Source organism: Heptranchias perlo, chromosome 2, assembly GCF_035084215.1.
Source record: "Heptranchias perlo isolate sHepPer1 chromosome 2, sHepPer1.hap1, whole genome shotgun sequence".
NCBI lineage: Eukaryota > Metazoa > Chordata > Chondrichthyes > Hexanchiformes > Hexanchidae > Heptranchias > Heptranchias perlo.
In genome coordinates this window covers 164559968-164585116 of record NC_090326.1, presented here as the reverse complement: position 1 = coordinate 164585116, position 25149 = coordinate 164559968, and the positions used below count along the sequence as shown (strand labels likewise).

Genomic DNA, 25149 nt, shown 5'->3' with positions numbered 1-25149 from the left:
ATTGAGGAAATTCAGGCGGGGGCAAATCTTTATCACCCGATTTTCCTTTATGTGCTGCGATCTAATGTACCCGGGTGCATAAACAGGAAAATCAACCCGGGTATTTATTACAGGATCTATTAAGATAAGGGCCTGTTGGATGGAACAGTTGGGTTCATCTCTTGGTACGACATCAAGTTCCATGTACGTGGACCATACAAAATCCAGAGTTTGTACATTTTTGTCAGACCTTTAGGAGAATTCTGTAACATTTTTACAGCTTTCTCGGTTTCCAAAGACAGAGCTGTCAAACACCCAAGATCAAAGACATTGTACATAGGGACTATGGCTTAACCACGCTGGTGTATTGTGTATGTACTGGAGTTGGCACAGCACCAGGTGTGAGTGAGCTGCCAGCGTTCACCAAGTAGGCACTGCAGCTTTGCCTGACCGTTCCCCCCCTCCCACTTTACATCCCATGAGTGGTCACTGACAGATGCTAACTTTGTGGGCACATTGGGGTAATTTTGACTTTGTGCGATAGTGTTAAATCGGTCGCCCGTTTTATATCTCTCCTGCTTTTTATTTCCATTGACTTCAACAGAAATAAAAATCAGGAGAGATGCAAAACACGCTGCCGATTTGCTATCACCCGTTTTATACCATCGCAAAAAGTCCAAATTCCCCCCCATTACATTGTGGAGTTTCATTAACTGGGACACAAGCTGACACTGCCAGAGCCACTGTGTTAAGTTTTTTCCAGGTTTCATTGGACTTTCATTGTCAGGAGTCCAGACCCAGATCCCCCAGGTTCCACAGACGTTTCATATTTTTCACAATGTGATGCGAGGTTTTGATGGGAACATAGGAACAGGAGTAGGCCATTTAGCCCCTCGAGCCTGTTCCGCTATTCAATGAGATTAATTCTGATCTGTGACCTAACTCCATATACCCGCCTTAGCCCCATATCCCTTATTACCTTTGGTTAACAAAAATCCATCAATCTCAGATTTAAAATTAATAATTGAGCTAGCATCAACTGCCGTTTGTGGAAGAGAGTTCCAAACTCCTACTACCCTTTGTGTGTAGAAGTGTTTCCCAACTTCACTCCTGAAAGTCCTGGCTCTAATTTTTAGGCTGTGTCCCCTAGTCCCAGACTCCCCAACCAGTGGAAATAGTTTCTCTCTATCTACCCTATCAGTTCCCCTTAATATTTTGAAAACTTTGATCAAATCACCCCTTAATCTTCTAAATTCCAAGGAATACAACCCTGGTTTGTGTAATCTCTCCTTGTAGTTTAACCCTTGGAGTCCAGGTATCATTCTAGTAAATCTAAGCTGCACCCCCTCCCTCCATATCCTTCCTAAGGTGCAGTGCTCAGAGCTGAACATAACAACATAAGAACGTAAGAAATAGGAGCAGGAGTAGGCCATACGGCCCCTCGAGCCTGCTGCGCCATTCAATCAGATCATGGCTGATCTTCTGCCTTGACTCCACTTTCCTGCCCTATCCCCATATCCCTTGTACACGGTACTCCAGGTGTGATCTAACCAGGGCATTGTATATCTGTAGCATAACTTGTACCCCCTTGTGTTCTGGTCCTCGAGATATCAAGGACAGCATTCCATTAGCCTTTTTGATTATTATCTGGGGTCCATTCTTTCCCTTCGCAGAGAACTCCGTGACTGCTTTGGTCTGAGGAACTGGACAAAATGGAGGACCTGTCGATCTTTGGTGAAGCAGCTCCTTACCTGAGGAAAAGTGCAGCAGAACTGAAGGCAATTCAGAATGTTCCGTTTGACAGTAAGTTCTTTATCTGGTTCTGTGCAGACATTACCAGCTCACCCCAGGCTGTGGTCTACAAAACATAGAAACATAGAAAATAGGAGCAGGAGTAGGCCATTCGGCCCTTCAAGCCTGCTCTGTCATTCAATATGATCATGGCTGATCCTCTATCTCAATACCATATTCCCGCTCTCTCCCCATACCCCTTGATGCCTTTTGTGTCTAGAAATCTATCTAGCTCCTTCTTAAATATATTCAGTGACTTGGCCTCCACTGCCTTCTGTGGTAGAGAATTCCACAGGTTCACCACCCTCTGAGTGAAGAAATTTCTCCTCATCTCAGTCCTAAATATCCTACCCCATATCCTGAGACTGTGACCCCTCGTTCTAGACCCCCCAGCCAGGGGAAACATCCTCCCTGCATCCAGTCTGTCTAGCCCTGTCAGAATTTTATATGTTTCAATGAGATCCCCTCTCATTCTTCTAAACTCGAGTGAATACAGGCCGAGTCGACCCACTCTCTCCTCATACAACAATCCTGCCATCCCAGGAATCAGTCTGGTGAACCTTCGCTGCACTCCCTCTATGGCAAGTATATCCTTTCTTAGGTAAGGAGACCAAAACTGCACACAATATTCCAGGTGTGGTCTCACCAAGGCCCTGTATAACTGCAGTAAGACATCCTTGCTCCTGTACTCAAATCCTCTTGCAATGAAGGCCAACATACCATTTGCCTTCCTAACTGCTTGCTGCACCTGCATGTTTGCTTTCAGTGACTGGTGTACAAGGACACCCAGGTCCCTTTGTACATCAACATTTCCCAATCTATCACCATTTAAATAATACTCTGCCTTTCTGATTTTCCTTCCGAAGTGGAGAACTTCACATTTATCCACATTATACTACATCTGCCATGTATTTGCCCACTCACTCAACTTGTCTAAATCTCCTTGAAGCCTCTTTGCATCCTCCTCACAACTCACGATCCCACCTAGTTTTGTGTCGTCAGCAAACTTGGAAATATTACATTTGGTTCCCTCATCCAAATCATTGATATGTATTGTGAATAGCTGGGGCCCAAGCACTGATCCCTGTGGTACCCCACTAGTCACCACCTGCCACCCCGAAAAAGACCCATTTATTCCTACTCTCTGTTTCCTGTCTGTTAACCAATTTTCAATCCATGCCAGTATATTGCCCCCAATCCCATGTGCTTTAATTTTGCACACTAACCTCTTATGTGGGACTTTATCAAAGGCCTTCTGAAAATCCAAATAAACCACATCCACTGGTTCTCCCTTATCTATTCTACCAGTTACATCCTCAAAAAACTCCAGCAGGTTTGTTAAACATGATTTCCCTTTCATAAATCCATGTTGACTTTGTCTAATCCTGTTGATATTTTCTAAGTGTCCTGTACTCTAGCATTTTTCCCTACTACTGATGTTAGGCTAACTGGCCTGTAGTTGCCTGTTTTCTCTCTCCCTCCTTTTTTAAATAGTGGGGTTACATTTGCCACCCTCCAATCTGCAGGAACTGTTCCATAATCTATAGAATCTTGGAAGATGACAACCAATGCATCCGCTATTTCCATGGCTACCTCTTTTAGTACTCTGGGATGCTGATTATCAGGCCCTGGGGATTTATCAGCTTTCAGTCCCATTAATTTCTCCAGCACTATTTTTTTACTAATACTAATTTCCTTTAATTCCTCCTTCTCACTGGACCCTTGGTTCCCTAGCATTTCTGGGAAGTTATCTGTGTCCTCTTCCATGAAGACAGAACCAAGTATTTGTTTTAATTGCTCTGCCATTTCCTTGTTCCCCATTATAAATTCTCCTGTTTCTGACTGTAAGGGACCTACATTTGTCTTCACTAATCTTTTTCTTTTTACATACTTATAGAAGCTTTTACAGTCCGCTTTTATGTTCTTTGCAAGTTTACTCTCACACTCTATTTTTCCCCTGTTAATCAATCTCTTGGTCCTTTTTTGCTGAATTCTAAACTGCTCCCAATCCTCAGGCTTGCTACTTTTTCTGACAACTTTATAATGACTCCTCTTTGGATCTAATACTATCCTTAATTTCTTTTGTTAGCCATGGTTGGGCCACTTTTCCTTTTGTGTTTTTGCGCCAGAAACAAATGTATAACTGTTGCAATTCATGTATTCGTTCCTTAAATGTTAGCCATTGCCGATCCACCGTCATGCCTTTTAATGAAGCTTCCCAATCTATCACAGCCAACTCACTCCTCATACCTTCGTCATTTCCTTTGTTTAGATTTAGGGCCCTAGTTTCAGATTGGACTACTTCACTTTCCACCTTAATGAAGAATTCTATCATGTTATGGTCACTCTTCCCTGAAGGACCCCGCACATCAAGATTATTAATTAACCCCTTCTCATTGCACAATACCCAATCTAGGATAGCCTGTTCCCTGGTTGGCTCCTCAATGTACTGGTCTAAAGGTGCAGTAAAAGCCAAGGGTGGGGGATGGGGGGGGGGTGGTGATTTTAACCCTGCCCACCCGATGGAAACCGGTAGAGTAGACAGTTAAAATTGCCCTGGTTATTTACCCGCCTTGGAGACAGCGGGAGCTGACAGTTCTTAAAGCTGACTGCTCCGCCCGCCCCGCCAAGCCGGTGGGGTTCATTTCTTTTTAACGTAGGCATGTCAGATCTCAATGAAATTGTCAGGACCGAACTGCCATTTTAACTCCACCGCCTGAGCAGGAAGCTGCAGTGAGTTTCCAACACCCAGTAAGATGGCTGCCCCCATTGATATATGCTTTTTGTTTTTGTTTTACACCTCAGTGTGTGTATTTTAAACAAATCAGTTGTGGGTGGGAGTGGGCAGCATCCAAATCATGAATGTCAATCCTCTCTTGTTTGGGAGAGCACCATCACTATCAAGAGCAAAGAATGGGAGGAACTCAATGAAGACTGACAGAGGAGAAGTGCAGCATTGGTAGGTGATTGGAAACCAGTCAGAGAAGATACTTCAGTACAATTGTTGGTATTTCTCTTTGGATAAATCAACAGGTACAAGCATTGTTGTTTGAGTTAGGAAAAGAAAGACCTGCATTTATATAGCACCCTCTGGACCTCCCAAAGTGCTTTACAGCCAATTAAGTGTTTTCAATGTGTAGTAACTGTCCTAAAGTAGGGAAACACAGCTGCCAATTTTCACACAGGAAGATCCCACAAACAGATGTTTTAAATTTCTAAACATATAATCTTTTTTTAGTGATGTTGGTTGAGGGATAAATATTGGCCAGAATGCCAGGAGAGATCCCCTGCTCTTCTTCAAAGTAGTGCCATGGGATCTTTTACGTCCACCTGAGAGGGCAGACCGGGCTTCGGTTTAACATCTTATCCGAAAGACGGCACCTCCGACAATGCAGCACTCCCTCAGTACTGCACTGAAGTGTCAGCCTGGATTATGTGCTCAAGTCTCTGGAGTGGAACAAGTGTGTTACCACTGAGCTACAGCTGACTCTAATAGGTTAGTGTATGATACAGCTGCATTTAACCTCAGGGTAAGACTTCTCCATTTCCCAGTTTAGCGGTAAATTCGGAGCAGTTTTGTGATATGGACGTGCATTGGGCCGATTGCCCAACTCATTGCAAATCATGTGGGAGAGATTAGAGCTACAGCTCATCCGTCTGGGCTGGACTCAAACAAGATGCTTTGTGCCATTTTATTTCAACTAAACATTTTTATTGTCTCAAAGGTAAAAAGAAAATCTGGGTCCCTGACGAGAAAGAAGCTTACATTGAAGCGGAGATAAAGGAACGAAGCAAAGGGAAAGTCATCGCAGAGACCATTACTGGACGAGTAAGTATCAACCTTGTATGTTATGTTGAATGTGTTTTTATAATTTATTTTATTCCCTCCCTGGGCAATGCAACATTCCAGTTATATGCTAATTGCTGTTAGTTTTCAATTAATTTTGTGGCTGTCTGATAATTCAGCTGGCTAAGCAAATTACTCCGCTGCCCATATCCTAACTCGCACCAAGCCCATCACTCCTGTGCTCGCTGACCTATATTGGCCCCTGGTCCAGAAACGCCTTGAATTTTAAATTCTGATCCTTGTGTTCAAATCCCTCCATGGTCTCGCCCCTCCCTATCCCTGTAACCTCCTCCAGCCCTACAACCCTTCAAGATCTCTGTAACCTCCTCCAGCCCTACAACCCTCTGAGATCTCTGTAACTTCCTCCAGCCCTACAACCCTCTGAGATCTCTGTAACTTCCTCCAGCCCTACAACCCTCCGAGATCTGTTACCTCCTCCAGCCCTACAACCCTCCGAGATCTCTGTAACCTCCTCCAGCCCTACAACCCTCCGAGATTTCTGCGCTACTCCAATTCTGGCCTCTTGTGCATCCCGGTTTTAATCGCTCCACCATTGGCCGTGCTGTCGAGGCCCTAAGCTCTGGAATTCCCTCCCTAAACCTCTCCACCCCCCCACCTCTCTCTACTTCCTTAAACCCTACCTCTTTGACCAAACCTTTGGTCACCTGACCTAATATCTCTATGCGGCTTGGTGTCAAGTTTTGTCTGATATGCTCCTGGGACGTTTTGCTATGTTAAGAGCCTGTATAAATGCAAGTTGTTGTTGTTGTTAAGCTAGCCAAGATCCCGGGTTTGATCCTTGGGTTATGTTGAGTTCGCTGATTTCAACCAGGGTAGTGGTAAGGGTGCTAACAATTGACCTGAGTGCTCCTGGGTTAGGGAGAGGACAGCTGGCCACAATCCCCAATCCTGATTGCTCCGGCCAGAGGGGTGCATGTGGGATTGGGCTGGGTTGTGTTGCTGGCCTTGATCAAACCTGCCCACACTCTCTGTCTGGACTCGCTCATGGAGAGTGGCCATTTGGTGGAAGAGGGAGGGGTTACCAAAATCTGCGCTGACACCTTCTCTTCCCGTTTCTATTGGTGGCTCTGGAACCAGTCAATATGCAAGCAATCGGTGACTTCAAGGAGTGGAGAGAGAACGGGCAGGAAAAACATAAAATATCGGTGTTGATTAAAGTGAAGGATGAATGTCTTAGCATCGAGCACTCCTCAGTCAGGTGTAACTTTATGGCTGGAAATCGCATACAGCGCTTGCCTGTGTTTTTGGTGTGCGCTCCCAGAGTGCGGCGCTCCATACAGGAGCCTGTAGTCAGAAAATTACCCTATAGTATGCCACTTGTAAGGTAGCATCTCAGCCAAGAGCAGCCTGGGCTGGCACATTTTCCTATTTACACTATGCAGGAATGCCTGGTCTCTGTTTAATAGAATCATAGAATGTTCCAACACAGAGACAAGCCACTTGGCCCATCAAGCCTGTGCCAGTATCTTTCTCCACATGAGCCATCAAGTCTAATGCCACTGTCCTGCTGACTGTCCAAACACTTTAACCTAGAATGTTTAGCATAATTGGAGAGGAGGGGGACAATTGCACCCCCCCCTGCCCGCACCAAGCCCAGAGTCGACCCCACACGTTATTTTCTTTCCTGATGGTCTCATTATAGGGGGAGTTTTGTGTCTCCTACTCATTTTTCTTTCCGTATTTTGTGAGAATTGGGTGGAGAATCTGTGGATGGCAGAAATGCCTGGGACAGGCTTGTTGATCGTGCTGGGGATTGGGAAAGTTGTGTAGTGGTGACTAGCAATCCTACCTCCTGTTAGATCTTGGATTCTAACAGCACGAGTCCATTAAAATTGTCAGGTCTAATTTGCAGCATTGTGTTAAGTTTAATAATATAGACTATGAACGTAATCGGTTCAGTGATGTCATTTTGCTTCTCCCACCAAGTAGAATTCAATTCCTCACCTCTCTGTCCCTCACGACCTTGATGTAATTTTGTAAATTTGTTCATTATACACAAGCGTTATTAATATGGAGTAACATTGTATGCAATTCACACCATTTAAATCTGTACATTATACAAGGGGCTCATTACAAATAGATACTTACTAAGTGGTCTTATCTGTTAGACAATTGCACTATTGGCTAAATAGGCAATGACTCGCAATGATATATTGACAATGTGCTGACCGCTGTATTCTATTCATAGATTTCCCAATTGGAAGGGAGTAAATCCTTTCTGTAATGTCTAATTGGAATGTCAACCACCCATGATGGGATGTATGGCCAAATCGGGAATGATTGGAGAAGTCAGCCTTTCTCAAGTGCTTTCATTCCACACCATGCATTGGGCAAAAAGATCCCTTGAGCTTCCCTGATGGTTCAACCATTGTGCAACGGAGTCACACTGACCAGGAAGGTCCTATATTCAATCGGCACCCATGTCTGTGCTGATTTAGTTGATCATAGCTGGGGCAGTGGTATGGGAGGTACAGTCAGATCAACGCCCCTTCCGTAAGGGAATAAATAAGTCAGTTAGACTTTCTGCTCCTGATCATCCTCCAGTTACTCGTGTTACTAGTTATTAGTCAGATAAAGATAGGATTGAGATCGGCAGTGATGCCTCATGTTTGAATGGCTGACAACTTGGATGAGGTATGAGCAATGGATGTCAACAGGTAAGCATTCTCTTGTTACTTGTGAATTTAATTTTGTTTTCTAATGCACCTTGTTTTAAATCTCCTTGTTAGAAAGTAACTTTTAAGGAAGAGGAGGTTGAGGAGATGAACCCACCTAAGTTTGAGTTGGTTGAAGACATCGCGATGCTAACTCATCTGAGCGATGCCACTGTGCTCCACAACCTCAGGATAAGATATGCAAACTGGCTTATCTATGTGAGTACTAGCAGGATAGTGAGAGCAGAGTTGCAACCACTGTGTTTCTGAGGCATGTAGTCTAGTTAAAGACTGTCAGTAACGAGTTAATCACACGGAAGGACTGTAGATCATAGAATCATAGAATCATAGAAAGGTTACAGCACGGAAGGAGGCCATTCGGCCCATCGAGTCCACGCCAGCTCTATGCAACAGCAATCCAGCTAGTCCCACTCCCCCGCCCTATTCCCGTAGCCCTACAAATTTTTTCCTTTCAATACTTATCCAGTTCCCTTTTGAAGGCCATGATTGAATCTGCCTCCAACACCCTCTCGGGCAGTGCATTCCAGATCCTAACCACTCACTGTGTAAAAAAGTTTTTCCTCATGTCACCTTTGGTTCTTTTGCCAATCACCTTAAATCTATGCCCTCTGGTTCTTGACCCTTCCGCCAATTAGAACAGTTTCTCTCTATCTACTCTGTCTGGACCCATCATGATTTTGAATACCTCTATCAAATCTCCTCGCAACCGTCTCTGTTCTAAGGAGAACAACCGTAGGTCCTCCAGTCTATCCATGTAACTAAAGTCCCTCATCCCTGGAATCATTCTAGTAAATCTCTTCTGCACCCTCTCTAAGGCCGTCACATCTTTCCTAAAGTGCGGTGGCCAGGACTGGACACAATACTCAAATTGTGGTCAAACCAGTGTTTTATAAAGGTTCATCATGACTTCCATACTTTTGTACTCTATGCATCTATTTATAAAGCCCAGGATCCTGTATGCTTTTTTAACCGCTTTCTCAACCAGCCCTGCCACCTTCAACGATTTGTGCACATAAACCCCCAGATCTCTCTGTTCCTGTACCCCTTTTAGAATTGTGCCCTTTAGTTTATATTGCCTCTCCTCGTTTTTCCTTCCGAAATGTATCACTTCGCATTTTTCTGCGTTAAATTTCATCTGCCACGTGTCCGCCCATTCCACCAGCCTGTCCATATCCTCTTGAAGTCTATCACTATCCTCCTCAATGTTCACTACACTTCCAAGTTTTGTGTCATCTGTAAATTTTGAAATTGTGTCCTGTACACTCAAGTTCAAGTCATTAATATAAATCAAGAAAAGCAGTGGTCCCAGCACCGACCCCTGGGGAACACCACTATATACCTCCCTCCTGTCCGAAAAACAACCGTTCACCACTACTCTGTTTCCTGTCACTTAGCCAATTCTGTATCCATGTTGCTACTGCCCCCTTTATTCCTTGGGCCGCAATCTTGATCATAAAAGCCTACCATGCGGCACTTTATCAAACGCCTTTTGAAAGTCCATATACACCACATCAACTGCATCTACTCTCTCTGTTACCTCATCAAAAGTTAATCACACGGAAGGTCTGTAGATGGAAAGTTAATTGTTCTAAGGACTGTCAGTGGAGAAATAATAATATGAAAAGCCTGTAGATAGAGAAAATTCTAATTAACATTGAACTATGGGTGTGTTACCTTCCAGGTAAAATTATCAAAGTGCCTCACTTGCTTGCAGGCTGCTTCTTCCTGGAGAATTGAAGATGGGAAGACAAAGCGAAGGACTGAAGATCTCGCAGAGAAGCAATCTTTCGAGCACCTGAGGCACTTTGATTTTTATCTGGAAAGCAACACACCCTCAGTTCAATGTTGATTATAATTTTGTCATTTATATCATTCTGGCGAATGTTTAATGGGAAGAGACAGCTGAATAGCTAATTCTCTCCACAGGGAGGGGTTTGTTGGTCAGTGACTGTAAATTTGAAGAGGATGTGAAATGACCAGATTAACAGAAGCCTTATATTTCTTCGCAGACTTATTCGGGACTATTTTGCTTGACAGTGAACCCCTATAAGTGGCTTCCTGTGTACACACCGACAGTGGTGGCAGCCTATAAACGGAAACGCAAAGGCGATGCTCCCCCACATATATACTCCATCGCAGACAACGCCTATTTCGACATGTTGCGCAGTAAGTACAGAGGGACACAGTTAACGTTTACACTGAGGTCCAAATGGAACATCACCTGTGTAATAAGCATTTACTGTCATTTTATTGTCATAATCGATGAGTGTGTGGGCAGATCCCATCAGCATTAGCATTGTGGGTTTATCCCACAAAATCATTAAACTTTCCACATCACTCTGCTTCATCCAAGGATAAACGAACTGAAAGACTGAACCTAACCCTTTACCCATTCAGGCGTGGCATTGTTCTGTGGGCTACTGGCGAATATAGTCCTTTATGTCTCTCTGTTTTGACAAGTGAAAATCTTTCGGAGGTTGACCTGGCCATATCTATGTTGTGATCAAGTCAGTCATCACTCTTTTGGTTTTCAATGGATGACAAATCTGCTCTTTGAAGCTATTCAAACCTATTCAAACCCATCTTTTTCTTGGGATGGCTGCCATCTCCAAAATACGCGAAATAAGCAGGGAAGAAGAAACAAAGTAAGGCAAGGATTTAAAAGATTTCTTTTGAGAAATAAGATATAGAAAAAGTAGATTAGTTCACAAAGATTAAACTGGAGTTTAAAAATTGGGTGCAGATAGAATGCGAAAGAAGGACGAACCCTCAGGACTGTCCCTACATCCCCGTAATTGTCCCTAAATCTCCATAATTGTCCCTAGATTTACATAATCCAACAAGAGAGAGTCTATCCACCTCTCTTTGGTATTCAACGGCATTACCATCACCGAATCCCCCACCATCAACATCCTGGGGGTCACCATTGACCAGAAACTAAACTGGACCAGCCACATAAATACTGTGGCTACAAGAGCAGGTCAGAGGCTGGGTATTCTGCGGCGAGTGACTCACCTCCTGACTCCCCAAAGCCTTTCCACCATCTACAAGGCACAAGTCAGGAGTGTGATGGAATACTCTCCACTTGCCTGGATGAGTGCAGCTCCAACAACACTCAAGAAGCTCGACACCATCCAGGACAAAGCAGCCCGCTTGATTGGCACCCCATCCACCACCTTAAACAACTCCCTCCATCACCGGCGCACTGTGGCTGCAGTGTGTACCATCCACAGGATGCACTGCAGCAACTCGCCAAGGCTTCTTCGACAGTAGCTCCCAAACCCGCCTCCTCTGCCACCTAGAAGGACATGGGAACAACACCACCTGCACGTTCCCCTCCAAGTCACACACCATCCCGACTTGGAAATATATCACCGTTCCTTCATCGTCGCTGGGTCAAAATCCTGGAACTCCCTTCCTAACAGCATTGTGGGAGAACCTTCACCACACGGACTGCAGCGGTTCAAGAAGGCGGCTCACCACCACCTTCTCGAGGGCAATTAGGGATGGGCAATAAATGTTGGCCTCACCAGCGACGCCCACATCCCATGAACGAATAAAAAAAATTGTCCTTAAATCTCCAAATGGCCCTAAATCTCCCCGATTATCTCTAAATCTCCATGGCTGATCCTGAATGTCCAGGACTATCTTTGAATCTCCAGAACTGATCTGAAAATTTCCCTGATTGTCCCTTAATTTCGCACAATCTTTCATATCCAGAGCCAGTCCATTTTTGTCCCTGGATGAATCCAAGCATGGTGGGAACGCTCAAGACACCACGAGCATGTGTTCAGATGGAGAGTTTCTGATAGTAGTGGGGTTGGGGGGAGTGTTGCCATGGGTATGGCTGTTTTTAATTTGTTCTTTGGATGTAGGCGAGACTGACAAGGCCGGAATTTATTGCCCATTCCTCGGCGATGAGAAGATGGTGATGGACCTTCACCTTAAATTGCTACAATCTGTGCACTGATGGTGCTCCTACAATAGTGTTAGGTATTGAATTCCAGGATATCGACCAGCGATAAGGAAGGGGCGGTCATATATATCACAACGGCAGGTTCCACATGTACGCTGACGACACCCAGCTCTACCTCACCACCACCTCTCTCGACCCCTCCACTGTCTCTGATTTGTCACATGGCTTGTCCGACATCCAGTACTGAAGGAGCAGAAATTTCCTCCAACTAAATATTGGGAAGACCGAAGCCATTCTCTTCGGTTCCCGCCACAAACTCCGTTCCCTCTCGCCACTGACTCCATCCCTCTCTCTGGCCACTGTCTGAGGCTGAATCAGACCGTGTTCAACCTTGGCGTCCAATTTGACCCTGAGATGAGTTTCCAACATCATATCCGCTCCATCACCAAGGCCGCCTACTTCGACCTCCGTAACATCATAGAATCATAGAAAGGTTAAAGCACGGAAGGAGGGCGTTTGGCCCATCGAGTCCGTGCCGGCTCTATGCAAGAGCAATCCAGCTAGTCCAACTCCCCCGTCCTATCCCCGTAGCCCTGCAAATTTTTTACTTTCAAGTACTTATCTAGTTCCCTTTTGAAGGCCATGATTGAATCTTATGACAGAGTAAAGGCCATTGATGAAGCAGCTGAAGATGGTTGGGCCGAGGATGCTTCCCTGAGAAACTCCTGCAGCAACGTCCAGAGGCTGTAATGATTGGCCTCTGACAACCACAGCTATTTTCCTTTGTGTCTGGTACGACTCCAGCCACTGGAAAGTTTTCCATTTCACCCCTTTTGACCTCAGTATCGCTCAGATTCCTTGATGTCAAACTCTATCAAATGCTGCCTTGATGTCAGACAGGCAGTTGTTCTTCAGCTCTCCCCTGGTAAACGGCTTGACTATGTGTCTGTATCAAGGCTGTGACGAGGTCTGGGGCCGAGTGGTCCTGATGGAACCTAAACTGAGCTTCGGTGAGCAGGTTATTGGTGAGAAAGTGTCACTTGATGGCGCTATTGATGACTCCCATCATTTTGGTAATGATCGGGAGTGCGCTGATAGTAAGATAATTGGCCAGGTTAGATTTATTCCATTTTCAAAAGGCGTTTGATAAAGTGCCGCATAATCGGCTTGTCATCATAGTAGTGTTCCCCAGGGGTCGGTACTAGGACCACTGCTTTTCTTGATCTATATTAATGACCTGGACTTGGGTGTACAGGGCACAATTTCCAAATTTGCAGATGACATAAAACTTGGAAGTATAGTGAACAGTGAGGAGGATAATGATAGACTTCATGAGGATATAGACAGGCTGGTGGCATGGGCGGACACGTGGCAGATGACATTTAACACAGAAAAATGCGAGGTGATACATTTCGGTAGGAAGAACAAGGAGAGGCAATATAAACTAGAGGGTACAACTCTAACAGGGCTACAGGAACAGGGAGATCTGGGGGTATATGTACAGAAATCGTTGAAGGTGGCAGGGCAGGTTGAGAAAGCAGTTAAAAAAGCATAAGGGATCCTGGGCATTATAAATAGAGGCATAGAGTACAAAAGCAAAGAAGTTATAAAACCTTTATAAAACACTGGTTTGGCCACAACTGGAGTATTGTGTCCAGTTCTGGGCACCGCAATTTGGAAAGATGTGAAGGCCTTAGAGAGGGTGCAGAAGAGATTTACTAGAATGATTCCAGGGATGATGGATTTCAGTTACGTGGATAGACTGGAGAAGCTGGGGCTGTTCTCCTTGGAACCGTGACAGTTGCGAGGAGATTTGATAGAGGTATTCAAAATCATGAAGGGTCTAGACAGAGTAGATAGAAAGAATCTGTTCCCATTGGCAGAAGGGTCAAGAACCAGAGGGCACAGATTTAAGGTGATTGGCAAAAGAACCAAAGGTGACATGAAGAAAATCTTTTTTACACTGCGAGTGGTTAGGATCTGGAATGCACTGCCCGAGGGGGTGGTGGAGGCAGATTCAATCATGGCCTTCAAAAGGGAACTGGATAAGAACGTGAAAAGAAAAAATTTGCATGGCTACGGAGAAAGGGCGGGGGAGTGGGACTAGCTGGATTGCTCTTGCATAGAGCCGGCACGGACTCGATGGGCCGAATGGTCCCCTTCCGTGCTGTAACCTTTCTACGATTCTATGATTCTGTGGCTAGAACATACCTGGGCAATCTTTCACATTGTTCCACAGATGCCTGTGTCATAGCTGTGCTGGAACAGCTTGGCCAAGGGAGCGGCTAGCTCAGGCGCACAGATCTTCAGCACTACAGCCGGGATGTTGTCAGGGCCTGTAATCCTTTGCTGTGTCCAAGTGCACTCGGTTACTTCTTAACATCACGCGGAGTGAACCAGATTGACTGGCATCTGTGATGGTGGGGCCTCCCGGGAAGAGTTCTGTGCTGAACATCCACATATGGGCACTTCCAGCAGGAAGTACTGGATCACGGTCAAGAATGGGAATCCCTCCCTTTCTGGCTTAGCTACTGACTGGCCAAACTCAAAAACAATCGGCGGGGGGTGCAGGTGCTGTGGGGGTGGTGGGGTCAGGGGGGTGGTGTGGGGGTGGTGGGGTCAGGGGGGTGGTGTGGGGGTGGTGGGGTCAGGGGGGTGGTGGGGTTGGGGGGTGTTGTGGGGGTGGTGGGGTCGGGGGGCTGTGTGGGGGTGGTGGGGTCAGGGGGGTGGTGTGGGGGTGGTGGGGTCTGGGGTGTTGTGGGGGTGGTGGGGTCGGGGGGCTGTGTGGGGGTGGTGGGGTCTGGGGTGGTGTGGGGGTGGTGGTGTGGGGGTGGTGGGGTCAGGGGGTGGTGTGGGGGTGGTGGGGTCGGGGGGCTGTGTGGGGGTGGTGGGGTCTGGGGTGGTGTGGGGGTGGTGGGGTCGGGGGGTGGTGTGGGGGTGGTGGGGTCGGGGGGTGGTGTGGGGGTGGTGGGGTCGGGGGTGGTGTGGGGGTGGTGGGGTCGGGGGGTGGTGTGGGGGTGGTGGGGTCGGGGGGTGGTGTGGGGGTGGTGGGGTCGGGGGGTGGTGTGGGGGTGGTGGGGTCGGGGGGTGGTGTGGGGGTGGTGGGGTCGGGGGGTGGTGTGGGGGTGGTGGGGTCGGGGGTGGTGTGGGGGTGGTGGGGTCTGGGGTGGTGTGGGGGTGGTGGGGTCTGGGGTGGTGTGGGGGTGGTGGGATCTGGGGTGGTGTGGGGGTGGTGGGGTCGGGGGGTGTTGTGGGGGTGGTGGGGTCGGGGGGCTGTGTGGGGGTGGTGGGGTCGGGGGGCTGTGTGGGGGTGGTGGGGTCTGGGGTGGTGTGGGGGTGGTGGGGTCGGGGGGTGGTGTGGGGGTGGTGGGGTCGGGGGGCTGTGTGGGGGTGGTGGGGTCGGAGGGCTGTGTGGGGGTGGTGGGGTCGGGGGGCTGTGTGGGGGTGGTGGGGTCTGGGGGCTGTGTGGGGGTGGTGGGGTCTGGGGTGGTGTGGGGGTGGTGGGGTCTGGGGGTGGTGTGGGGGTGGTGGGGTCTGGGGTGTTGTGGGGGTGGTGGGGTCTGGGGGCTGTGTGGGGGTGGTGGGGTCTGGGGGGTGTTGTGGGGGTGGTGGGGTCGGGGGTGTTGTGGGGGTGGTGGGGTCGGGGGGTGGTGTGGGGGTGGTGGGGTCTGGGGGTGGTGTGGGGGTGGTGGGGTCTGGGGTGGTGTGGGGGTGGTGGGGTCTGGGGTGGTGTGGGGGTGGTGGGGTCGGGGGGTGGTGTGGGGGTGGTGGGGTCGGGGGGTGGTGTGGGGGTGGTGGGGTCGGGGGTGGTGTGGGGGTGGTGGGGTCTGGGGTGTTGTGGGGGTGGTGGGGTCGGGGGGCTGTGTGGGGGTGGTGGGGTCGGGGGGCTGTGTGGGGGTGGTGGGGTCTGGGGTGGTGTGGGGGTGGTGGGGTCGGGGGGTGGTGTGGGGGTGGTGGGGTCGGGGGGCTGTGTGGGGGTGGTGGGGTCGGGGGGCTGTGTGGGGGTGGTGGGGTCGGGGGGCTGTGTGGGGGTGGTGGGGTCGGGGGGTGGTGTGGGGGTGGTGGGGTCGGGGGGTGGTGTGGGGGTGGTGGGGTCGGGGGGCTGTGTGGGGGTGGTGGGGTCGGGGGGCTGTGTGGGGGTGGTGGGGTCTGGGGGCTGTGTGGGGGTGGTGGGGTCTGGGGTGGTGTGGGGGTGGTGGGGTCTGGGGTGGTGTGGGGGTGGTGGGGTCGGGGCGTGGTGTGGGGGTGATGGGGTCGGGGGGTGGTGTGGGGGTGGTGTGGGGGTGGTGTGGGGGTGGTGGGGTCTGGGGGCTGTGTGGGGGTGGTGGGGTCGGGGGTGGTGTGGGGGTGGTGGGGTCGGGGGTGGTGTGGGGGTGGTGGGGTCGGGGGTGGTGTGGGGGTGGTGGGGTCGGGGGGTGGTGTGGGGGTGGTGGGGTCTGGGGTGGTGTGGGGGTGGTGGGGTCTGGGGTGGTGTGGGGGTGGTGGGGTCTGGGGGTGGTGTGGGGGTGGTGTGGGGGTGGTGGGGTCTGGGGTGGTGTGGGGGTGGTGGGGTCTGGGGTGGTGTGGGGGTGGTGGGGTCGGGGGGTGGTGTGGGGGTGGTGTGGGGGTGATGGGGTCTGGGGTGTTGTGGGGGTGGTGGGGTCGGGGGGCTGTGTGGGGGTGGTGGGGTCTGGGGTGGTGTGGGGGTGGTGGGGTCTGGGGTGGTGTGGGGGTGGTGGGGTCTGGGGTGGTGTGGGGGTGGTGGGGTCGGGGGGCTGTGTGGGGGTGGTGGGGTCTGGGGTGGTGTGGGGGTGATGGGGTCTGGGGTGGTGTGGGGGTGGTGTGGGGGTGGTGTGGGGGTGGTGTGGGGGTGGTGTGGGGGTGGTGGGGTCTGGGGTGGTGTGGGGGTGGTGGGGTCTGGGGTGGTGTGGGGGTGGTGGGGTCGGGGGGTGGTGTGGGGGTGGTGTGGGGGTGATGGGGTCTGGGGTGTTGTGGGGGTGGTGGGGTCGGGGGGTGGTGTGGGGGTGGTGGGGTCGGGGGGCTGTGTGGGGGTGGTGGGGTCGGGGGGCTGTGTGGGGGTGGTGGGGTCGGGGGGCTGTGTGGGGGTGATGGGGTCTGGGGTGGTGTGGGGGTGGTGGGGTCGGGGGGCTGTGTGGGGGTGGTGGGATCGGGGGGCTGTGTGGGGGTGGTGGGGTCGGGGGGCTGTGTGGGGGTGGTGGGGTCGGGGGGTGGTGTGGGGGTGGTGTGGGGGTGTTGTGGGGGTGGTGGGGTCTGGGGTGGTGTGGGGGTGATGGGGTCGGGGGTGGTGTGGGGGTGGTGGGGTCGGGGGGTGGTGTGGGGGTGGTGTGGGGGTGTTGTGGGGGTGGTGGGGTCTGGGGTGGTGTGGGGGTGGTGGGGTCTGGGGTGGTGTGGGGGTGGTGGGGTCGGGGGGTGGTGTGGGGGTGGTGTGGGGGTGGTGTGGGGGTGGTGGGGTCTGGGGTGGTGTGGGGGTGGTGGGGTCTGGGGTGGTGTGGGGGTGGTGGGGTCGGGGGGTGGTGTGGGGGTGGTGGGGTCTGGGGTGGTGTGGGGGTGGTGGGGTCGGGGGGTGGTGTGGGGGTGGTGGGGTCTGGGGTGGTGTGGGGGTGGTGGGGTCGGGGGGTGGTGTGGGGGTGATGGGGTCTGGGGTGGTGTGGGGGTGGTGTGGGGCTGATGGCTTCAGGATGTTTACGGAGAGGATTCAAGGTTGTCTAAATCACTGTTATTCTTGATTCCAGATCGTGAGAACCAGTCCATGCTGATCACGTGAGTAACCCTTGAGATACCAGCGACAAAGATAAATTCATCTCACTCCATGTGTAATCTTATATTTGGAATAGTTGCTGGGAGCAGAGAGAGGGGCCGCATTAAATCAGATCTGCTCCTTTGTTCTAAATGTTTCTTACTGTTTGACGTCTCATCCCATTTAGTCTATTTTTTTTAACGCTGAGTGAGGATGAGTATGTGGAGCTGGTTACTCTGAGGGGCTGGGTACCCAGTAGGGAATGGTTACATTTGGTGGGGGAGGGATGGATACCCTGTGGATAACATTACTCTGTGAGAATGAGTTCAAATCCCAGCACGGTACTGTGGGAACTTGAATACAGTTTTAAAGAGCTGGAAATAAAAAGCTGGTATCAGTAAAAGTGACCATGAAGCTTTCGGATTGCTGTAAAAACCCAACTGGTTCATTAATCTCCTTTAGGGAAGGAAACCTGCCGTCTTTACCCAGTCTGGACTATATGTGAATCCAGTCCTACAACAACGTGGTTGACACTTTACTGCCCTCTGAAGTGGCCTAGTGAGACACTCAGTTGTATCAAACCATTACCAGTGAATGAGGGCCCGGTGGGAAATGAGCGCTCTGTGGGGAATGAGTGCCCTGTGGGGAATGAGTGATCTGTGGGGAATGAATACTCTGTGGGGAATGAGTGCTCTGTGGGGAATGAGTGCTCTGTGGGGAATGAGCACTCTGTGGGGAATGAGCGCTCTGTGGGGAATGAGCACTCCGTGGGGAATGAGCACTCTGTGGGGAATGAGCGCTCTGTGGGGAATGAGTGATCTGTGGGGAATGAGCACTCTGTGGGGAATGAGTGATCTGTGGGGAATGAGTGATCTGTGGGGAATGAGCGCTCCGTGGGGAATGAGTGATCTGTGGGGAATGAGCGCTCTGTGGGGAATGAGCACTCTGTGGGGAATGAGCGCTCCGTGGGGAATGAGTGATCTGTGGGGAATGAGCGCTCCGTGGGGAATGAGTGATCTGTGGGGAATGAGCGCTCTGTGGGGAATGAGCACTCCGTGGGGAATGAGCACTCTGTGGGGAATGAGCGCTCTGTGGGGAATGAGCGCTCTGTGGGGAATGAGCACTCCGTGGGGAATGAGCACTCTGTGGGGAATGAGCACTCTGTGGGGAATGAGTGATCTGTGGGGAATGAGCACTCTGTGGGGAATGAGCGCTCTGTGGGGAATGAGCACTCTGTGGGGAATGAGCACTCTGTGGGGAATGAGCGCTCCGTGGGGAATGAGCGCTCTGTGGGGAATGAGTACTCTGTGGGGAATGAGCACTCTGTGGGGAATGAGTGCTCTGTGGGGAATGAGCACTCTGTGGGGAATGAGCGCTCTGTGGGGAATGAGCGCTCCGTGGGGAATGAGTGATCTGTGGGGAATGAGCGCTCCGTGGGGAATGAGTGCTCTGTGGGGAATGAGCGCTCTGTGGGGAATGAGCACTCTGTGGGGAATGAGTACTCTGTGGGGAATGAGCACTCTGTGGGGAATGAGCGCTCTGTGGGGAATGAGCACTCTGTGGGGAATGAGTACTCTGTGGGGAATGAGCACTCTGTGGGGAATGAGCGCTCTCTGGGGAATGAGTGCTCTGTGGGGAATGAGCACTCTGTGGGGAATGAGCGCTCCGTGGGGAATGATTGCTGTCTGGGGAATGAGTGCTCTGTGGGGAATGAGCGCTCTGTGGGGAATGAGCACTCTGTGGGGAATGAGTGCTCTGTGGGGAATGAGCACTCTGTGGGGAATGAGTGCTCTGTGGGGAATGAGCGCTCTGTGGGGAATGAGCACTCTGTGGGGAATGAGCGCTCTGTGGGGAATGAGTGCTCTGTGGGGAATGAGCGCTCTGTGGGGAATGAGCGCTCTCTGGGGAATGAATACTCTGTGGGGAATGAGCACTCTGTGGGGAATGAGTGCTCTTTGGGGAATGAGCACTCTGTGGGGAATGAGTGCTCTGTGGGGAATGAGCGCTCTGTGGGGAATGAGCACTCTGTGGGGAATGAGCACTCTGTGGGGAATGAGTGCTCTGTGGGGAATGAGCGCTCTCTGGGGAATGAATACTCTGTGGGGAATGAGCGCTCTGTGGGGAATGAGTGCTCTGTGGGGAATGAGTGCTCTGTGGGGAATGAGCACTCTGTGGGGAATGAGTGCTCTGTGGGGAATGAGCGCTCTGTGGGGAATGAGCACTCTGTGGGGAATGAGCACTCTGTGGGGAATGAGTGCTCTGTGGGGAATGAGCGCTCTCTGGGGAATGAATACTCTGTGGGGAATGAGCGCTCTGTGGGGAATGAGTGCTCTGTGGGGAATGAGCACTCTGTGGGGAATGAGTGCTCTGTGGGGAATGAGCACTCTGTGGGGAATGAGCACTCTGTGGGGAATGAGTACTCTGTGGGGAATGAGCACTCTGTGGGGAATGAGCACTCTGTGGGGAATGAGTACTCTGTGGGGAATGAGTGCCCTGTGGGGAATGAGCGCTCTCTGGGGAATGAGTGCTCTGTGGGGAATGATTGCTGTCTGGGGAATGAGTGCTCTGTGGGGAATGAGCGCTCTGTGGGGAATGAGCACTCTGTGGGGAATGAGCACTCTGTGGGGAATGAGCGCTCTGTGGGGAATGAGTGCTCTGTGGGGAATGAGCACTCTGTGGGGAATGAGTGCTCTGTGGGGAATGAGCGCTCTCTGGGGAATGAGCACTCTGTGGGGAATGAGCACTCTGTGGGGAATGAATACTCTGTGGGGAATGAGCACTCTGTGGGGAATGAGTGCTCTGTGGGGAATGAGCGCTCTCTGGGGAATGAGTGCTCTGTGGGGAATGAGTACTCTGTGGGGAATGAGTGATCTGTGGGGAATGAACACTCTGTGGGGAATGATTGCTGTCTGGGGAATGAGCACTCTGTGGGGAATGAGCGCTCTGTGGGGAATGATTGCTGTCTGGGGAATGAGTGATCTGTGGGGACTGAGTGATCTGTGGGGAATGAACACTCTGTGGGGAATGAGCACTCTGTGGGGAATGATTGCTGTCTGGGGAATGAGTGCTCTGTGGGGACTGAGTGATCTGTGGGGAATGAATACTCTGTGGGGAATGAGCACTCTGTGGGGAATGAGCGCTCTGTGGGGAATGAGCACTCTGTGGGGAATGATTGCTGTCTGGGGAATGAATACTCTGTGGGGAATGAGCGCTCTGTGGGGAATGAGCACTCTGTGGGGAATGAGCGCTCTGTGGGGAATGAGCACTCTGTGGGGAATGAGCACTCTGTGGGGAATGAGCACTCTGTGGGTAAGGTAAACTGATTGGAAGGAGCCCTGTGAGAATGGAACTCCTGTGGGGAATGGTGCTCAGTGTGAGTGGCTCGAACTGCCAGTTTGTGTATGCTGCAATACCTGCATTTGTTAATCTCATTTTAGCACCTTGGAATGGAATGTAATTCAGTAAGAAGTTTACTTAAAATCAATATACAAATTAGCTAAACACTAGTTAACAAACACAGCGCTATCACTTTGATATAAATTCACCATAACCAGAACTATATTGGTCTTGGAGAGGATGCAACGCAGATTCACCAGAATGATACCAGGGCTTAGAAGGTTAAATTATGAGGACAGGTTGCATAGACCAGGCTTGCATTCCCTCGAATATCGAAGATTAAGGAGTGATCTAATTGAGGTGTTTAAAATGTTTAAAGGGTTTGATAGGGTCGATACAGAGAAAGTATTTCCTCTGATGGGGGAATCAAGAACAAAGGGGCTTAATTTGAAAATTAGACCCAGGCCATTCAGGAGTGAAATCAGGAATCACTTTATCACACAAAGGGTAGTGGAAATCTGGAACTCACTTCCCCAAAAAGCTTTGGGTACTGGGACAACTGGAGCTTTCAAGACTGAGATCGTTAGGTTTTTGTTGGGTGACGGCATCAAGGGATATGGAGCAAAGGCGGGTAAATGGAGTTAAGATACAGATCAGCCATGATCTAATTGAATGGTGGAACAGGCTCGAGGGGCTGAATGGCCTCCTCCTGTTCCTGTGAGCAGTATGTGAGGAATGAGTTGGCTGTGACTCTGTGACACCGGTGAATAGCTCCATCTTCGACTGCGTGCCTTTTAATCTAATTATTATTCCACAGGGGTGAGTCCGGTGCCGGGAAAACAGTCAACACCAAGCGGGTGATCCAGTATTTTGCTATTATTGCGGCACAGGGAGAGGTACTGGGCAAGAAGGCGGTAAGGAATTGCTTCATTTTTGTGTTAAATTAGTTACATGTTTTGTCTAACATTAACCATATCATCTCACCACTGAGACAAATAGGAAATGGCTAGATTAGGAATTGATTGTTTCATTTGTTATGAATTTCCGCCTGATTTGGTAATAACTCTCCTTTTCTATTGAACAGAGTCATGAGCCTGCCACAAAAACCGGGGTAAGTACTCTGAATATTTCACTAATTTGTAGAGGGAACTGGAAGTGAGATAGGGGCACTGTCACAGTGAACACTGAACACCCAGTGTGTGTTAGTCTTAGTGTGATCAGAGAGGCAGGGGGTCTCTTATAATTGTACCACATGAAAGGGATTAAGAAGTATGGGGCTATTTATAGATATACCCATGTGGGGTCCGAGACGTGGGGGGTATTTAGAGTTATACCCATGTGGGGTCCGAGACGTGGGGGATTATTTACAGTTGTACACATGTGGGGTCCGAGACGTGGGGGGTATTTACAGTTATACCCATGTGGGGTCTGAGATGTGGGGGGTATTTAGAGTTATACCCATGTGGGGTCTGAGATGTGGGGGGTATTTACAGTTATACCCATGTGGGGTCCGAGACGTGGGGGGTTATTTACAGTTATACCCATGTGGGGTCCGAGACGTGGGGGGTTATTTACAGTTATACCCATGTGGGGTCTGAGAAGTGGGGGGGTATTTACAGTTATACCCATGTGGGGTCAGAAGTGAGGGGGTATTTAGAGTTATACCCATGTGGGGTCAGAAGTGAGGGGGTATTTAGAGTTATACCCATGTGGGGTCTGAGATGCGGGGGGTATTTACAGTTATACCCATGTGGGGTCTGAGATGCGGGGAGTATTTAGAGTTATACCCATGTGGGGTCTGAGATGTGGGGGGTTATTTACAGTTATACCCATGTGGGGTCAGAAGTGAGGGGGTTATTTACAGTTATACCCATGTGAGGTTAGAATGAGGGGGTATTTACAGTTATACCCATGTGGGGTCTGAGATGTGGGGGGTATTTACAGTTATACCCATGTGGGGTCAGAAGTGAGGGGGTTATTTACAGTTATACCCATGTGGGGTTAGAATGAGGGGGTTATTTACAGTTATACCCATGTGGGGTTAGAATGAGGGGGTATTTACAGTTATACCCATGTGGGGTTAGAATGAGGGGGTATTTACAGTTATACCCATGTGGGGTTAGAATGAGGGGGTATTTACAGTTATACCCATGTGGGGTTAGAATGAGGGGGTATTTACAGTTATACCCATGTGGGGTTAGAATGAGGGGGTATTTACAGTTATACCCATGTGGGGTCTGAGATGTGGGGGGTATTTACAGTTATACCCATGTGGGGTCAGAAGTGAGGGGGTTATTTACAGTTATACCCATGTGGGGTTAGAATGAGGGGGTTATTTACAGTTATACCCATGTGGGGTTAGAATGAGGGGGTATTTACAGTTATACCCATGTGGGGTTAGAATGAGGGGGTATTTACAGTTATACCCATGTGGGGTTAGAATGAGGGGGTTATTTACAGTTATACCCATGTGGGGTTAGAATGAGGGGGTATTTACAGTTATACCCATGTGGGGTTAGAATGAGGGGGTATTTACAGTTATACCCATGTGGGGTTAGAATGAGGGGGTATTTACAGTTATACCCATGTGGGGTTAGAATGAGGGGGTATTTACAGTTATACCCATGTGGGGTTAGAATGAGGGGGTATTTAGAGTTATACCCATGTGGGGTCTGAGAAGTGAGGGGGGTATTTACAGTTATACTCATGTGGGGTCTGAGAAGTGAGGGGAGTATTTACAGTTATACTCATGTGGGGTCTGAGAAGTGAGGGGAGTATTTACAGTTATACCCATGTGGGGTCTGAGTAGTGAGGGGGGTATTTAGAGTTATGCCCATGTGGGGTCTGAGATGTGGGGGGTATTTAGAGTTATACCCACACTGGCTGTTAGAGATAGCACATTTTTGATAGTTATAGTTCATTTATGGGTGTGAGAAGCAATGGATTATTTACAGTTACACCATGCATCCAGGGTGAAAGGCAATGAGTATACACCCCAAATAAGGTCTAAGAGGCAGTGGGTTAAGCACCATACAATGGGGTAAAACAAGTACTAGGAAAGTATATTGAAGTACATAACAGGGATTAAATAAAATCAGTAGTGCACTAAAGTATTGGTGTTTAATGTATGTATCAATAATAACAACTTGCATTTATATAGCGCCTTTAACACAGTAAAATGTCCCAAGGCGCTTCACAGGAGCTAATCAGATAAAAATTGACACTGAATCAAAGAAGGAGATATTAAGACAGGTGACAAAAAGCTTGATTAAAAGAGGTAGTTTTTAGGGAGCGTCTTAAAGAAGGAGGGAGAGATTTAGGGATGGAATTCCAGAGATTAGGGCCTACACTGCTGAAGGAACAGCTGCCAATGGTAGGGAGAAGGAAGTGGGAGATGCACAAGAGTTGAAGGAATGCAGAGTTCTCGGAGGTTTGTAGAGCTGCTGGAGGATACAGAGATAGGGAGGGGCGATGCTGTGCAGGGATTCGAACACGAGGATGAGAATTTTAAAAGCAAGGCGTCCGGGGAACAGTAGCCAAAGTAGATCAGCGAGCACAGTGGTGGATGGGTGAATGGGACTTGGTGTGAGTTAGGGCAGCAGAGTTTTGGACGAACTCAAGTTTATGGAGGGTGGAAGATGGGAGGCTGGCCAGGAGAGCATTGGAATAGTAACAAAGGCATTGGATGAGGGTTTCAGCAGCAGGTGAACTGAGGCAGGGGTGGAGACGGGCGATGTTACAGAGGTGGAAGTAGGCAGTCTTGATGATGGGGAGGGTATGGGGCCGGCACTGAAAGTGGTTTGGGCCTCTCAACGCTGGCATCAGGTGGGCACCACGGCTGCTTCAA

At 49.8% G+C, this 25149-nt stretch overlaps 1 protein-coding gene across 1 annotated transcript in view; it reads left to right on the top strand.

Moving 5' to 3' along the window:
- Positions 1–1691: 1691 nt before the first annotated feature.
- LOC137299725 (myosin-7B-like) overlaps positions 1692–25149 on the top strand; it is a 175898-nt gene continuing 152440 nt past the window's right edge. Inside the window, exons 1-7 of the mRNA XM_067968664.1 lie at positions 1692–1782; positions 5496–5599; positions 8368–8511; positions 10323–10479; positions 17962–17989; positions 22120–22216; positions 22387–22413. Of these exons, the coding sequence (XP_067824765.1) occupies positions 1692–1782; positions 5496–5599; positions 8368–8511; positions 10323–10479; positions 17962–17989; positions 22120–22216; positions 22387–22413 (648 nt within the window). The remainder of the gene's footprint in view (positions 1783–5495; positions 5600–8367; positions 8512–10322; positions 10480–17961; positions 17990–22119; positions 22217–22386; positions 22414–25149) is intronic.